We start from the raw sequence: 15,894 nt of genomic DNA on the forward strand, positions 1-15,894 counted from the left end.
AATTCTTGTTGCTGTTTCAACAAATCTAACATAGGATATTCCAGCCATTAATCTTGTTGAAAGTGAATAAATTACCTTTCATTCATAGTTGTTTATATTTCTTTCACAGGTAATAGTAGTGTAACTTGAAATACTAGTTTTTATTTAACCCTGCCTGATCTAATTAGTACCAAATGTATACAGTTACCTGATATGTGTGTATGTGTGTACGCAAAATGCTGGAGGACTCGGTAAGCCAGGCAGCATTTTATGGGGGAAAAAAAGTATAGTCGATATTTTGGGCCAAGATCCTTCGGCAGTCCTGGGATTTGAGAGATGGTATCCCTGAAGATGTGGCTTATCTGTCTGAAAACATACTTGTGGCTTATGATCAAGAAAAGCCTCTTGCTGTTTTGGACCCTGTTATTCAATATGGAGATTGCTTTTCGTTAAAAAAAAATTGACTAGAGCCATGTGCCATTTGAAAGAAGAGTTCAAGGATCAACAGTTGTTGAGCTTCAATGATTTGTCATTCAGTAGAAGACCCAAGTAATGCTGTGATTAGTCATGCCTGTGATTACAAATTGCACTATTTAGCCATGGGTATCAAAATGCACCTTAATTGCTAAGGTGCTTTACAAAACAAATGAATAAATAATTGTCACTGCTTTAGTTGCAGTTCCAGTTTAAGATTTGCAAACAATTCTGGTGAGCACACCAGAAAGAAATTTTGTCATGAGTGAGAGCCAGATTTCTCCTATTGTGGTGCATCGGATGGCATTTTTTGCCATTTCCTTAGCATTTGTCTGATTTTTTTTTACAAGTCCGAGCTACTCGCTTGACACTCAAGTCGGCGTGGATGGAAAACATGCAAAGAACCGGCTGGATTCAAACCTGGGACCATTGGCCTTGAAGTCCAGTGCTGATGGCATTACACCACTAGCTGGCTTCATCATAGTGTTGTTTCACTCAATATACATAATGACATGCTGTATTCATAACAGTTGCACTCTTAAGGTTATCTGATTAATCCCAGCTGAGGTTTTCTTATTTTATAATTATTTCCCTGAAGTTGATCCATTTTAATTATGCACTTACTATTAGTTCTATTCCAATTTTTTTTTAATATAATCATGTTATGGTTGCTTTCTCCATGGGATGCCACTACTTACATTCATAATGTACTGTTTGATTCATTTGCTATTCACTAGATAAAGATGTCTCTCCTGGAGCCCCTCGCACATTGGCATGGAAAGCAGTCATTCATAACATTTACTCGTTGAGATTCCATACCACTTGGGATTTCCCAGTTTATAGTAGGTTGGTTAAAATCCCTATTGGCATGATCTGTCTATTTGAACACTTGCAGTAATCTCCATTCTTTTCATTTAATAGTCAACAGCAAATCCAGATTTTTGTATTGCACAACATATTTCTAGTCAGAATGGTTGGGAAGCATATTCTCTAACAGGGTTTCCTGAAGAATCAAGTCACTTTATCTTATCAACCACCCATTCTTCTCTTTCTGTACTCTTATGTCATGCTTTGTTTATAGGAGGATTACTGTTCTACCAGTTCCCTGATTGTGCTGCAGCTCCAATTCCACAAGAGTGTTATGCTCAACTTTCATGGTGAAAGTACACCTTTCATTTGAATGTGTACATTGTAAGAGGTCAAATCTGTTCATCAGAACATGGCATTCCTTGCTTTATTTTTCTGCCAGAAGTAGCTGCTAATTCTTTTGTTGCTGTGAGACCAGGATGGAAGATATCTAAGTTATAGGATATTTGAGCTTAAACCTTTTTGGAGCTCTATAATTTTACATTTTAGACTAGATTTAAAAAAGCATATTTGCATAAAATTTCTGTTTAATGCCCCTTAATTGAGATAAGTTGCGGTTTTTGCATTAGCATTAAGTACCGGGTAGGTGTGATTTACTCAGTAAACAACCCTGTTTCTATTTTGCAGTGCCACACCCCAGCTAGTAACTACAACTACTCCAGCGCAGCAGGCAGAACATGAAGCAAAGGCCAGTTCTTCTGTAAATCTAAATGAATCAGAACCAACCACCAGTATCCAGATTCGACTTGCAGATGGGGGACGTCTTGTTCAGAGGTTTAATCATACGCATAGGTAAGATAAGAGTACAGAAAGGGAAGGATGGGTGGATAATAAGATGAAGACCATTTCTCGATTTTTGTAAGTGAGTTAATTCTGTTAGTTCCCATATCTCTCCTGTATTACCTCATGTTATGTAGAAAATTACATTTAGTTGGTTTTGGCACTGCATGGGAAACTTCCATCAGGGGAAAAAAAATTGGTTGATTCTTCTTTCTATCTCTCTATTAAAAGCACCAACTCTAACTGTATATTTCTGGTACTGAAGGCCAACTGCTACTTAAAGAGGACCCATAATTTCAGTGTCAGTTTAACCTTGATTGCTGGCATATTCTGCGTTTTGTATGATTTGATCAATAACACATACTGAGCTTCATGTGGAAGACATCACAGCATTCATGTATCTCTCTGCCCTTCAGATTTAAGGCAAATAGTACTGTATCTCCATCATATGTCAGCACAAAAAGGAAACCAAATTTCTTATCATATTGATCTATGTAGCAAGAATGTGCCTTATTCAGATTATAGGAAAGTAGTGAATTTTATTTATTTTTTAAAATTAATTTTTTTATGCATTTCTACAAACCAACTACAAACAAAAAACCCAACAACAAAGTGAAGATTAATACAGAGCAAAGTAAGTTTATCAATTACATAATTCATAACAATAAGGAAACAGCACCCGGAATATAATCATATAAAGTTAGTATCCTCTCCACTCCAGGCCAACCATTACAATATATAGAAAAAAAATCGGAGCATTCGACCCCACAGAGCTGTAAGTATAAATTAAAGAAAGAATAATAATGCCTACTACCAAAAGTATAATGTAATTTCCATCAAAAAGAAACCATAAAATTTACAGAGAGAAAAAAAGCTGAAAGTAAGGGATTAAAAAGAATAAACTTAATCTAAAGAGGAGTTACGAAAGTATTCAAGAAAAGGCCCCCACACCTTTTGAAATTTTATGTCCGAATTGAGAAGAACATAAGAACATAAGAGATAGGAGCAGGAGTAGGCCAATCGGCCCCTCAAGCCTGCTCCGCCATTCAACAAGATCATGGCTGATCCAATCTTAACTCTAGCTTTCACCGAATCCCACAAGGCAACAGTGCCAACCAACAGGGCACCATGCCGCCCATTTTATTTTATTATTCATCCCGCCCAAACCCATGTGATCACCCGGGGAAAAAAAACCCGGGGGAAAAATCTGGAAAATTCCTCTCCGACCCATCCAGGCTATCGAAAACTGGTCTAGGAGATCACATGGCTGATCTAAACCTAGGCTCATGTCCACTTACCTGCTCGCTCACCGTATCCCCTAATGCTATTTTTATCCAGGAAAATGTCTATCTCCGTTTTGAATTTATTGAGTGTAGTAGCTTCCACAGCTCTCTGGGGCAGCAAATTCCACAGCCCCACTACCCTCTGAGTGAAGAAATTTCTCCGCATCTCAGTCCTGGAACGGCATCCCCTTATTTTAAGATTATGCCCCCTAGTCCTAGTTTCACCCATCATTAGGAACATTCTCCCCGCATCCACCCGATCAAGCCCCTTCACAATCTTATATGTTTCAATAAGATCGCCTCTCATTCTTCGGAACTCCAATGAGTAGAGTCCCAATCTACTCAACCTCTCATCATACATCAACCCACCCATCCCCGGAATTAACCTAGTGAACCTTCTCTGCACTGCCTCGAGAGCCAGTATGTCCTTTCTTAAATATGGACAGCAGAGTGAGTAATGAATTTTTTCAAGGTGTAAACAGGACATAATATCATTAAGCCATTGAGCATGAGTGGGTGGGACAACATCTCTCCACCTAAGGAGAACTAAGCATCTAGCCAAAAGAGAGGCAAAAGATAGTGTTCGACGTTTAGTCGGACTCAAATGCATGTCTGCCTCACCCAAGGTACCAAAAAGGGCAATCAGAGGATTAGGTTCTAAGTGACAATTAAGAATATGGGATAAAGCTAAAAAAACTTCTCTCCCGAATTTCTCTAGACTAGGATAAGCCCAGTACATATGGATAAGAGAAGCCTTGTCGCCGTTACACTTGTCACAAACAGGACTAATGTCAGGATAAAACTGCGACAATTTAGTTTTAGACATGTGAGCCCTATGTACAGCCTTAAACTGTAAAAGACAGTGGCGAGCACATAAAGAAGTTGCATTAACTGACTTAAGAATTGAATCCCAGACTGCATCAGATAAAGAAATATTTAAATCATGCTCACAAGCAGTTCTAATTTTATCAAAGGGGGCACACCTCAAGGTCACTAATTTTTCACGAATAAAAGATATTAGGCCTTTACCCAATGGATTAATACAACGAAACAGGTCCACAACGTTTTTCTCGGGCATCTCACGAAAATTTGATAATAAAGGGTTAATAAATTGCCTAATGTCTAAACTTTGCAGACAATTGTTGAAAAGTTGCAAAACGATTTATCTACAAAAAGATCTTCAAAGCGCCTAATCCCCTTTCTATACCAATTATGAAATGTTGAGTCTTGCATAGACGGTAGGAAAAGATGATTATGTAAGATAGGGCTAGACAGAGAGAAACCATGAAGGCCATTATATTTCTAAACTGAGCCCATATTCTCAGAGAGTGTCTAATAAGAGGATTAACAATTAGTCTAGGCAAGCGACAAGGAAGTGCAGGTCCAAGAAGTGCAGAAATAGAGAGATCCTTAGTAGAGTTCAACTCCATTGCCACCCATTTTGGGCAGTCAGACTGATTCTTAAAAAAAGGACCAAAAAGTAAGATAGCGAATATTGGCTGCCCAGTACTATAAACGGAAGTTAGGCAAAGCCATATCACATTCTTTTTTAGATTTTTGAAGGTAAGCTTTATTAAGTCTAGAATGTTTGCCCTTCCACAGATAGGGCAAAATGATAGAATCTAATGAGTCAAGAAAAGCTTTAGAAATAAAAATTGGTATAGACTGAAATAAGTATAAAAATTTAGGAAGGATATACATTTTAATAACATTAATTTGACCTACCAGAGAATTAGATAAGGGTGGCCATTGTGTCAAACTCTTTTTTGTAGAATTTAAAAGATTAGCAAAATTTTCTTGAAAAATATTCTTGAAGTTCCTTGTTACTGTAATACCAAGGTAAGTAAATTGATTATTAACTACTTTAAAAGGGAGGTCAAGAAATACTAATGCTTGTGCTTTTCTATTAATTGGGAAGAGTTCAATCTTAAAAATTAAGTTTATAACCGGAAAGTTGGCTGAATTGATCAAGAAGTAAAAGCATTGGGGGTAAGGAAGTGGACGGATTTGATATAAAAAGTAAAAGATCGTCGGCATAAAGAGAAACTTTATGCTCAATACCTCCCCTTCAAATCCCCGTCAATTCAGGACAACTTCAAAACACAATCGCCAGTGGCTCTATGGCCAAATCAAAAGGTAAGGGACTTAAAGGGCATCCTTGTCGGGTGCCACGTTTAGGGCTAAAGGACTGGGATTGCTGAGAGTTAGTCAAAACAAGCGGTGGGACATAAGTATAACAATATACTTATTGTTATAAGTATTTAATATATATTGTTATATATTGAAATAAAACTTTGTCCAGGATCAAATTTTTCTAAAACCACAAAAAGGTAATTCCACTCCACATGATCAAATGCTTTCTCCGCATCAAGAGAAGTAACACATTCAGGAGTCCCAATTGAGGGTGAATATAAGATATTAAATAAACACCGTATTTTTTTAAAAAAGGGAAGACTATTTTTAATAAAACCGGTTTGGTCTTCAGAAATAATAGAAGGTACAATGTTCTCCAATCTATGAGCCAAAACTTTAGTCAAAATTCTAACATCAACATTTAACAAAGTAATCAGCCTATGCGAAGAACACTCTGTTGGATCTTTACCTTTTTTGGCTAAAAGAATAATACATGCCTCATTAAATGATGGTGGCAATTTACAATGTTTAAACGAATCAGATAGAACTAAAAATAACTGAGATGAAAGTAGTGAGGAAAATGATTTATAAAGTTCTGCAGATAACCCATCAGGTCTAGGAGATTTTCCCGACTGCAGTGCAGAAATGGCAGAGTGATTTCTTCTAGTGATAATGGCTCATTGAGTTTTACTTTAAAGTCGGAGGAGAGTGAAGGAATATTCAAGCTATTTAAAAATGATCATTTTTTAATAAATATCCTCGATTCAAAATAATAATCCAGAATAATCTACCTGCAAGAAACTATGAAAAAAAATACAGTAATTTAAAAAAAGAAAACAGAGGGAAAAAAAAACAAAGAAGAATTTTTTTTTTTAAAAGTACTTATCGGCCATTTTAAAAAATCAGACCTAGTCTGATGGAGTAGAAATGGCTGGGAGACCTTCAATACATTTCTGAGACTCCGTAACTGACTTAAACAATTTTTGGTCCCAAGTATTAAGAGTTATTCAGAGATGGGCTTGGTTATGCAGAGAGGGTCTGAATCCACGATTGTAAAACTTTTTCATAACATCTTTATACTTATAACCATATAACAATCACAGCACGGAAACAGGCCATTCCGGCCCTCCTAGTCCGTGCCGAACTCTTAATCTCACCTAGTCCCACCTACCCGCACTCAGCCCATAACCCTCCACTCCTTTCCTGTCCATATACCTATCCAATTTTACCTTAAATGATACAACTGAACTGGCCTCTACTACTTCTACAGGAAGCTCATTCCACACAGCTATCACTCTCTGAGTAAAGAAATACCCCCTCGTGTTTCCCTTAAACTTTTGCCCCCTAACTCTCAAATCATGTCCTCTCGTTTGAATCTCCCCTACTCTCAATGGAAACAGCCTATTCACGTCAACTCTATCTATCCCTCTCAACATTTTAAATACCTCGATCAAATCCCCCCTCAACCTTCTACGCTCCAATGAATAGAGACCTAACTTGTTCAACCTTTCTCTGTAACTTAAGTGCTGAAACCCAGGTAACATCCTAGTAAATCGTCTCTGCACTCTCTCTAATTTATTGATATCTTTCCTATAATTCGGTGACCAGAACTGTACACAATATTCCAAATTTGGCGCGCATCTTCAAAACTTGAGCATAATCTTCAACGATATGGATGCAGTGACCCCAGAAATCCAGTTTTCCCCTCCGGCGTACTTCCATGATCAGAAGGTTTTTTACCTGATATCGATGAAAACAGAGAATAACTGGACATGGCCTAGAGCCCAGCTCGGGCTTGGCCAGAAATGTACGGTGCGCTTTGTCTAGTTCGGGTTGGGTTGAAAGGATTTCCTTCCCAAAAATCTCACAGAGTAAAGAAGAAAAAAATTCAACAGGAGATCCCCTTTCGATAGCCTCTGGGAAACCGAGAATTTGTAGGTTATAGCAACTACTCTGATTTTCAAGATCAGTTACCTTGAAAGTTAACTTGGTGTTTTGCTCAGTCAAATTGGAACAGACGGCTTCCAGCTGCTGAACGCGGCGTTTTAAATCTTCGGAAGTTAACTCAATATGAGATAGACGTTTGGCATGATCGTCCACTCTAGCATTAATCTGATCCAATTTTTGACTCCAATGAACTGAAAGAAGACTTTTATTCAGACTTAAGTTAAGATGCAATCTCTTGTCGATGCTGTTCCAAAACGGAGGCAATCTCGGCAGTCGCAGATGTAGAGACTTCTTTTTTTCCCAGATTTAGGAAACTTTGCGGCCATTGTAGGATAGGCATATTCACAGGCAGGTAAGAAAGCAAAAAAAAATTAACGGAGCAAAAGTTTTAAGCGAATAAACAATCGTCATCTTACCAGAAGTTCTCGTGAATTTTATAAAGTTGTAGGAAGAGGCATGCATACTTTCCTTTTCCCTTTCAATAATTATCATGTTGTTAGAACCAATTACTAAAATTTTAAGCAAAGCTTTGTTTGTATTTGAATCCCAATGCAAGAAAAAGCATGACTAGGTGTTTAAATATAACAGCTGAAATTAGAATGAAGTAATTTTATTTTCTTAGCACTTTATCAAAGTTCTGTTCATGAAATGCAGTGGTGATTTCATGAAAAGCATTTTGGACCAGCAGATGCAATCTTCCCATGGTGTAAATGATGAGTCATCGTGGTTCTCACAATGCCATCTTGAGGAAATGAGCTTGCTTGGGGGGCAATGTGAGGGTGGTCTGGTTACTAAGTATTGCAATTGCAGAGTCTCTTCATCATTCTTCATTTTTGAGTCAACATCTCATGTTTAGGATTTTGGATTGAACTATTTGACTCTTAATAGATTGGTACTTAGTGTTTGAATATTCAGTTGGATTTCTTTGATAAACTGTAGAAAATGGCTGGTTTCCTAGGTCAGAACTCAGGCTGAATATGTTTCTCCTCCTATATTCAGAGTTCCAAAATCAGTTACAACCAATCCCTGATGTCTGCCCAGTGGATGGTTCTCTCTGTGAGATGGGATAATTCAGATTCATGGATTTTCTGGTCTAAATACCCAAGAAAGATAATCAGTAGCTGTTCTTTGATCTTAGCTGTTTAAAAAAAAAAATTCTCATAAAATAAATCTTTTTTCCAAAGGATTTATGTAATTAAAATTGTAAATCTAGCAGCATGCTACTTTACATATATATTAAAAAATAGTTATGCAATCTCAAAACCCATCTGTATTGGAATTTCTTTGTATAGCTGATGAAGTGTTCTATTTACATATAGAAGTGGGGGGGTGAGAATCAATTACTCATTGCAATTTAGTTATTAGATTTGTTGACACAATAACAAAGTGTTAGGAACATGATGGTACTCTCTGGAAATTTTGAAGAATTCACTCTTAAAGAGTCTGAAATTTGATTTTTATGCCTTATTTTAAGAAACCTGACAGATGTTTTCTTGTCTACAGGATTCAGGATGTTCGACATTTTATTATCGATGCCCGCCCGGCTTTGGCTTGTACTCCTTTTGTGCTGATGACTACCTTTCCTAGTAAAGAGCTGACAAATGAGAACGAAACCCTAAAAGATGCCAATCTGCTGAATGCTGTAATAGTACAGAGGCTGAAATGAATGCTTTAATAGTACAGAGGCTGAAAAGAATGCACTTCTCCTTCAAACCTCATGTTGGTGGAGTACTTGAACTGTTCAGACTTTCCATTAGTTAAACTCACTGGTTGTGATAAATTGGTGACAGTGCTTTTAGACAAAACTGTTTGCCTATAAGGTTATTCATGTGCTCATTAAGTTACACAGCTTTCAGCGTGACTTTGTGATTTAAAAGCCTAATTGTGTATTTGATTTACGTATAATTTTTCAATTTTAAGTGAAATATTATACATTACAGTTCAAATTCACCAATATAAGTTAATACATCCCAACTAGCTCTAATTTTTGTGACTGCAATTGTATAGGGGGAGGTGGACCTTGATAGAAAATTGCATTCTAAAAATCAAATCAAATTTAAAACATTCTATGTTTGTGAAATGGGTCTTGTACCTAGCATTGTTCATTTTGTACACCGCTGCATTGAATGAATAATCTGAGCACAATGTTATTGTGAGTTTTATTTTCAGCCTGAGTTGTGACTTTCTTTGCCAAATATGGAAGTTTGCAAAAAAGTTTTTGTCCTTATTGGGTCAAAATACTTTCTATTATCCATTAGGTTTCAAAATGAAATTCACGTGTAGCTAAGAGAACATCGATTTTAGTTCCTGTTCTTCAGTTATTAACGGTGTTATTGTTACCAGTCAATCCAAATCCACTAATTTGGTTATAAAATTAGTTTGTTTTTCTTTTGAAATTCCTTTCAAACTGACCTGTAAGTTTCACTTTATTAGTGATTTGTGGCATGGAATTTCTTCCAAGTAGAGTGAAGACCTTTAAACTGTAATTTTATGATAAAAGTTGGCACTCTTTGATCAGTAGAAACAATTGAAGTACTGTATAACCTTTCATAATCTTGAAAGCCTCGTAGCTATTGGATGCAAAATGGGAATAAAAACTCTTCGGTTTTCTCCCTGAAGGATGAGGAATTTGGAGGATGTGGGCTTTTGAACGTAAGTTCTAAAGTTTGGAATTATTGCCTGTTGATGAAAACTGGCTTGCTTTCTGAGCACACATTTAGCAGATGTCAAACAAACATAAACATAACACCTTGTCATGTTAAGCAAAGTATAGTGTCAAAACAGGATGGCGAAAGCAATTCGAGTTTATTTTTTATGGATATTACATCCAGTTTATTTTAATATAACCATTTTTTATGGAAGAAGAATATCCCAGGATAGTTTACAGAAGAGTATCATAAAACAAAGCTCAAAAGAATAGAGATGTTTTTCATCTTGCATCTATAATGGAAAAGTGTTAGATTTGGTGATTCTAAGGTATTTGAAGAGTAAGTTGCAGATTGTATCATTCTGAAGTTATTACTTTCTGCTAGTTGGATTGGTGGCAACTAGTAAATCTGCACAAAGTAAGTAAATCCAAAGATTGCCATTTTAAGCATTTCACATGTGACTAGAATTTACACAGTTCTTAAACTTTGTTTTTTTTTTGCCAGTGTCAATCAAGTGATCACTCTCCAACTGGAAAAAACATAGAAAATAGGTGCAGGTGTAGGCCATTCGGCCCTTTGAGCCTGCACCGCCATTCAGTATGATCATGGCTGATCATCCAACTCAGAACCCTGTACCTGCTTTCTCTCCATACCCCCGATCCCTTTAGCCCACAAGGGCCATATCTAACTTAGTGATTCTGTGATATCTTAGTGATTCTTAGTGATATCTAAGTAGTGATTCTGCTGTTCATGGCCATTTGTGATGGCTCTTCGAACCTAGGTGATATCTGCATTTTAAAATTAATTTATTAACAAAGCTGAAGAGCGTATGTCCCTGGAAATATTAAATGGTTTGTCATAATCTCAAAATCTTTCTGAGTTATTAGGTTATTCACAAATGAAGGATTATTAAAATATTTTGTATTGTAATTCCATTTATTCAGCTTGTATTACAGGAACAAAACATTATGATACTTTAATGTAACAGAAGTATACATTTTTATATTAGATGTCAGATTGTACTGTTTCATGGAAGATTTTACATTGATTGCATTTCATAGGCAGAAATGTTACCCTTGACAGGGAGGATGACAATTCCCAATTTGCACACACAAAAATGTGCTTTTCTCTATCATGTATTGCAGAGGTGGGCAAGTTTATAAATACAGCTAGCTAGAAGTGCTTGAAATGGGTTCACAACATGATTCTGCAACTTAAAAAAAACTTTATTTCATTTGTGATTCTTCTCTCCCTTCTTTCTTGCCTCTGATTAACTTTATTTAGAGTTAATCCTTTAGAAAGAAAATGGGCATTTATTAAAAGTTTGATAATATCTTTAGAAATTGTGAAACACTTTGCAGTTTAATATTGCCAGTATTTTGAGCTCAAACATGCCAGTCGATTTATGTATAACACAACTTCAAAAATCAAATAAGTCAAACACCCTTTTACTCACCAATGTTGGTCAAGGTGTTTACCGAAAGAAAGGTGTTAAAGGTTAAAAATTTTAAGTCCTAAGGAACTGTTTCTCTCTACAGCTTGCCCACAATCTAACCAAAGGCAAACTATTTTCTAAGTATCTCTTGAATATAAGATTCATTTAACTTAGTTGCACTTAATCCATAATGAGTCTTCAGCAGAGATAATGTTTTACGATGCTCCAATAATACATGGACTATTCTGTCCTGTCATTTTTTGATCTCTTCACAATTATCAGTGTTCTGTTGATATCAGGGAATCATTGACGTATAACCTGGTATTCTGATTTTATTGGGTTACATTTATGATTTTAATTACGGTAGTCTAAAGTGGGAAGTGTGTTACCCGATGGTACCCTAATTTATCAGAAGAATGGAACATAATTGTGTGTAATTCATTTTGTTTATATATAACAAACATATTTGTTTATAAACAGATTTTTTAATGTCTCCAAGTCACCAACAATTCCAAAAGTAGTTTCAACAGCCCCTTTGTCATCTAGTGTACCTTTTTAACTTTCTTAAATTCTAGTTAAATAAGTGACATCTTGAATAAAGACTAAATTTCTTTAAGTACCATGTATCACCATGTATTCCTCATTGGCTTTGATGAATTAAAAATGCACTATTGAACCACATCTTATATTAATAAATCTCAAATGCTCTCCACATGGCTTTGGACCACCCAGAAAACACAAACACCTACACCAAGATGCTGTTCATTGACTATAGCTTAGCATTTAATACCATCATACCACAATCCTGATTGAGAAGTTGCAGAATCTGGGCCTCTGTACCTCCCTCTGCAATTGGATCCTCGATTTCCTAACCAGAAGACCACAGTCTCTGCAGTTTGGTGATAACATATTCTTGCTGACGATCAACACTGGTGCACCTCAGGGGTGTGTGCTTAGCCCATTGCTCTACTCTCTGTATCCACATGACTGTGTGGCTAGGCATAGCTCAAATGCCATCTATAAATTTGCTGACTGTACAACCATTGTTGGTAGAATCTCAGGTGGCGTTGAGAGGGTGTAAAGGAGTGAGAAACTGTATACCATCTAGTGGAATGGTGCCGCAGCAACAACCTGGCACTCAATGTCAGTAAGACTAAAGAGCTGAATGTGGACTTCAGGAAGGGTAAGACAAAGGAGCACATACCAATCTTCATAAAGGGATCAGAAGTGTTGAGAGTGAGCAGCTTCAAGTTACTCGGTGTCAAGATCTCTGAGGATCTAACCTGGTCCCAAAATATCGCTATAAAGAAGGCAAGACAGCGGCTGTACTCTAATCAGGAGTTTGAAGAGATTTGGCATGTCAACAAATACACTCAAACTTCTATAGTGGAGAGCATTCTGACAGGTTGCATCACTGTATGGTATTGGGGGGGGGGGAGTGTGGGGGTCTACTGCACAGGACCAAAAGAAGCTGCAGGAGGTTGTAAATCTAGTCAGCTCCTTCTTGGGCACTAGCCTCCAAAGTACCCAGGACAGCTTTAGGGAGTGGTGTCTGTGAGTAAGGCAGTGTCCATTATTAAGGACCTCCAGCACCCAGGGCATGCCCTTTTCTCACTGTTACCATCAGGTAGGAGATACAGAAGCCTGAAGGCACACACTCAGCGATTCAGAAACAGCTTCTTTCCCTCTGCCATCTCATTCCTAAATGGACATTGAAGCCTTGGACACTACCTCACTTTTTAAAATATACAGTAACTCTAGTTTTGCACATTCTTTAAAATCTATTCAATATACATAATTATTTATTTGTTTATTTATTGTTTTATTTTTTTCTCTGCTAGATTATGTATTGAACTGCTGCTGCTAAGTTAACAAATTTCACGTCACATACAGGTGATAATTCTGATTCTGATAATTCCTTCAAGAAGTAAGATGTTCAAATGCAGTGAATGACATAGACTGTAAACTGTTGGAAACTTAGTTTGTATTTAGGGCTGGACAAGTAGTTGGCTTTTAGCCTATGTTATTAAAGTTTTCCATTACAGATATTCATTGAACCAGGAAACATGAAACTGCTGTCGTTAAAATCTACAACACAAAATAAACTGTTGGAGGAACTCGGTGCTTTCAGTAACAATCATGAAGTTAACATTTTGAGTCAACACCTTGCATCAAGACTGAGAATGTGGAAGGGAGCTAGCTAGTATGAAAACAAGGGAAAGGTGATGCAGCGGCTGACAGGTGATAGGTGGGTCCAAATTGAGATGGTACCGGGGGAGGGGTCAAGTAGGGAGACCGGCTCGTGGATGACAGATCTTGTATTTGGGTATTGTGATCAGGCAAGTGACCAATAAGATTTATGAAGGTGAGATATATGATATGGTCCTTGTTTCTAGTAGTACCATTGCATAAGATAATTCCAGTACTTGGTTGAAAACAGTAGATTTACAAAACTGAAATTAAATTGTTTTATTTCCTCTTAACAGCTCATTAAAGTGAATACATTCAAAGGAAGCCCTGGTCCTTTTACATCTGAATTTAAATCTGTGATGGAAAATAATATAAAATTTTAACAACTGGTTCATTTAAGTGAAAAACTATGAAGACTAATTAGTATTGTTATGGGTGCATATTGGTGGAATAGGTGGTGCTGTTATTTCAGCTTGGATCCTGCTCTCAAGTAACATCAATGTGGAGTCTCCACATTCTCACGTTAGCATCTCAGGAATGTTCTCTATAAATTAAGTACGGTGTAGCAGAAATAGTGTGGACTTGATGGGCATGTGAAGAACTGTTTTGTGAGTCATCATAGGCTCAAGGACAACGATCTTATCCCTATGTCATAAGAAAATATAATTTTAAAGTAGATACAAAAGCAGATTTCTGAAATCTCTGATCATGGTAGGACAAGTTGAGAACACTTGTTTAAAAGTGAAACTTATACTTTAAATGCTTTGAATGTATATTCTAAATCTCAATAAATATCACCTTCAATACTGCATACAATTCTGGACGCCATAATCAACATCCTTCTGAAAGGGGTGCAGATGAAATTTAACAACAGCATGACTGAAGGATCTCAGTTTTGTATCAAAACTGTAGGTGCTGAAGTTTGAAAAAGATTCAAAATCATGAATTATTTTGAAATAAAAGTAGCATTTCAAGTTCATGGTTTTGCTGAAACGCTTTCCCCATGTGATGGGTGAATAAGTTTTTTTTCTGAGTCATTTTGATCTTTTCTAAACACACACCAGAAAATGAGCATGCAAATGAGCAAAGCTTCATGTTTGCCTTAATGACTTGCTTTCCAGTTTATGCCCCCTCAGTTTAATCATTCTATCATTGATGACTGCACTTTTAGCTCCCTTACTTTCTTTTGTTCTTTTGAGGCTTTCCTTGAAACATATTAAAACATTTGGTTCACTTGCCTAGTGTTTTTATTGCATGTTTGAAAAGAATGCGGTATTTGTAATAAAATAAAGTTTACTATACTGAGGTGAGAATGATGGTTAACAACACTAACAATCATTTAGTACCTTGGAGTGCTAGTTATCAGGTCCTTGTGTTTTTGTTATACATGCTGTGCGCAGTAAGTGTCATCAATGCCAGGAAACCATCTTCTGTGGAACAGTCTATGACCCTATCAACTATTGCATAACTTGGAACCATACTTGATTCTGAGGAACACCGAAGTTTTCAGTTAAAAATAACTTTGTACTGATCATTTGGGTTGAAATATACTGAAGCAGAAAACCTCATTTAAATTTTAACCTTTTAAACTTGAGTAAACTTCATGCCATCTTAAGGGTAAAGTCGAGCTTGCCCTATTCCTAAATCTGTGTAAAGACAATGAAGATTCTGAGGTTTACTTTGGGGTTTAGATACAATTGGTGAGCAAAACTGTGGAGGATGATGTTCTAGGTATCACACAAAACAGCAGCATAATTTCCTTGTTCCCTTGTATCTTATTGAAAAAATAATTATTGCATCATTCACTGATGAAATGGATCTTTTTACTCCATCCAAAACAATCACGAGGAAATATTGTGCAAAACGATAAATAACAAACATTAAGCTGCAAAATTCGAAGTAGAAAAAAGGATTTAATGGGCAGTTTCAAATATATATTTTATTTTACCTTGCGTGTAAAATAAAGGGCAACATTGTTTAATTAATGTTAATATTGATTAATGTCATCTACTAGCGTTGGGAGAGTGCACTGCGGAATCGTACTGTGCCTCAGACGGGTCCCCTGTCATCTTCGCTCCACCCCTTGAGGGGCGGGGGCGGTAGAACCCGAACATGGTGCTGAACTGAAGTTTGTACAATTGACGAGGTGGAGGCGTGG

General features: G+C 36.8%; 1 protein-coding gene across 1 annotated transcript in view; it reads left to right on the forward strand.

Annotated features, from left to right (window-relative positions):
- Window positions 1-9,608, forward strand: part of nsfl1c (NSFL1 (p97) cofactor (p47)) — a 30,374-nt gene extending 20,766 nt beyond the window's left edge. Inside the window, exons 8-9 of the mRNA XM_073061752.1 lie at window positions 1,948-2,112; window positions 8,967-9,608. Of these exons, the coding sequence (XP_072917853.1) occupies window positions 1,948-2,112; window positions 8,967-9,129 (328 nt within the window). The 3' untranslated portion in view covers window positions 9,130-9,608. The remainder of the gene's footprint in view (window positions 1-1,947; window positions 2,113-8,966) is intronic.
- The last annotated feature ends 6,286 nt before the right edge of the window (window positions 9,609-15,894 follow it).

This window comes from Hemitrygon akajei, chromosome 11 (assembly GCF_048418815.1).
Source record: "Hemitrygon akajei chromosome 11, sHemAka1.3, whole genome shotgun sequence".
NCBI classification, from domain to species: Eukaryota; Metazoa; Chordata; class Chondrichthyes; order Myliobatiformes; family Dasyatidae; genus Hemitrygon; species Hemitrygon akajei.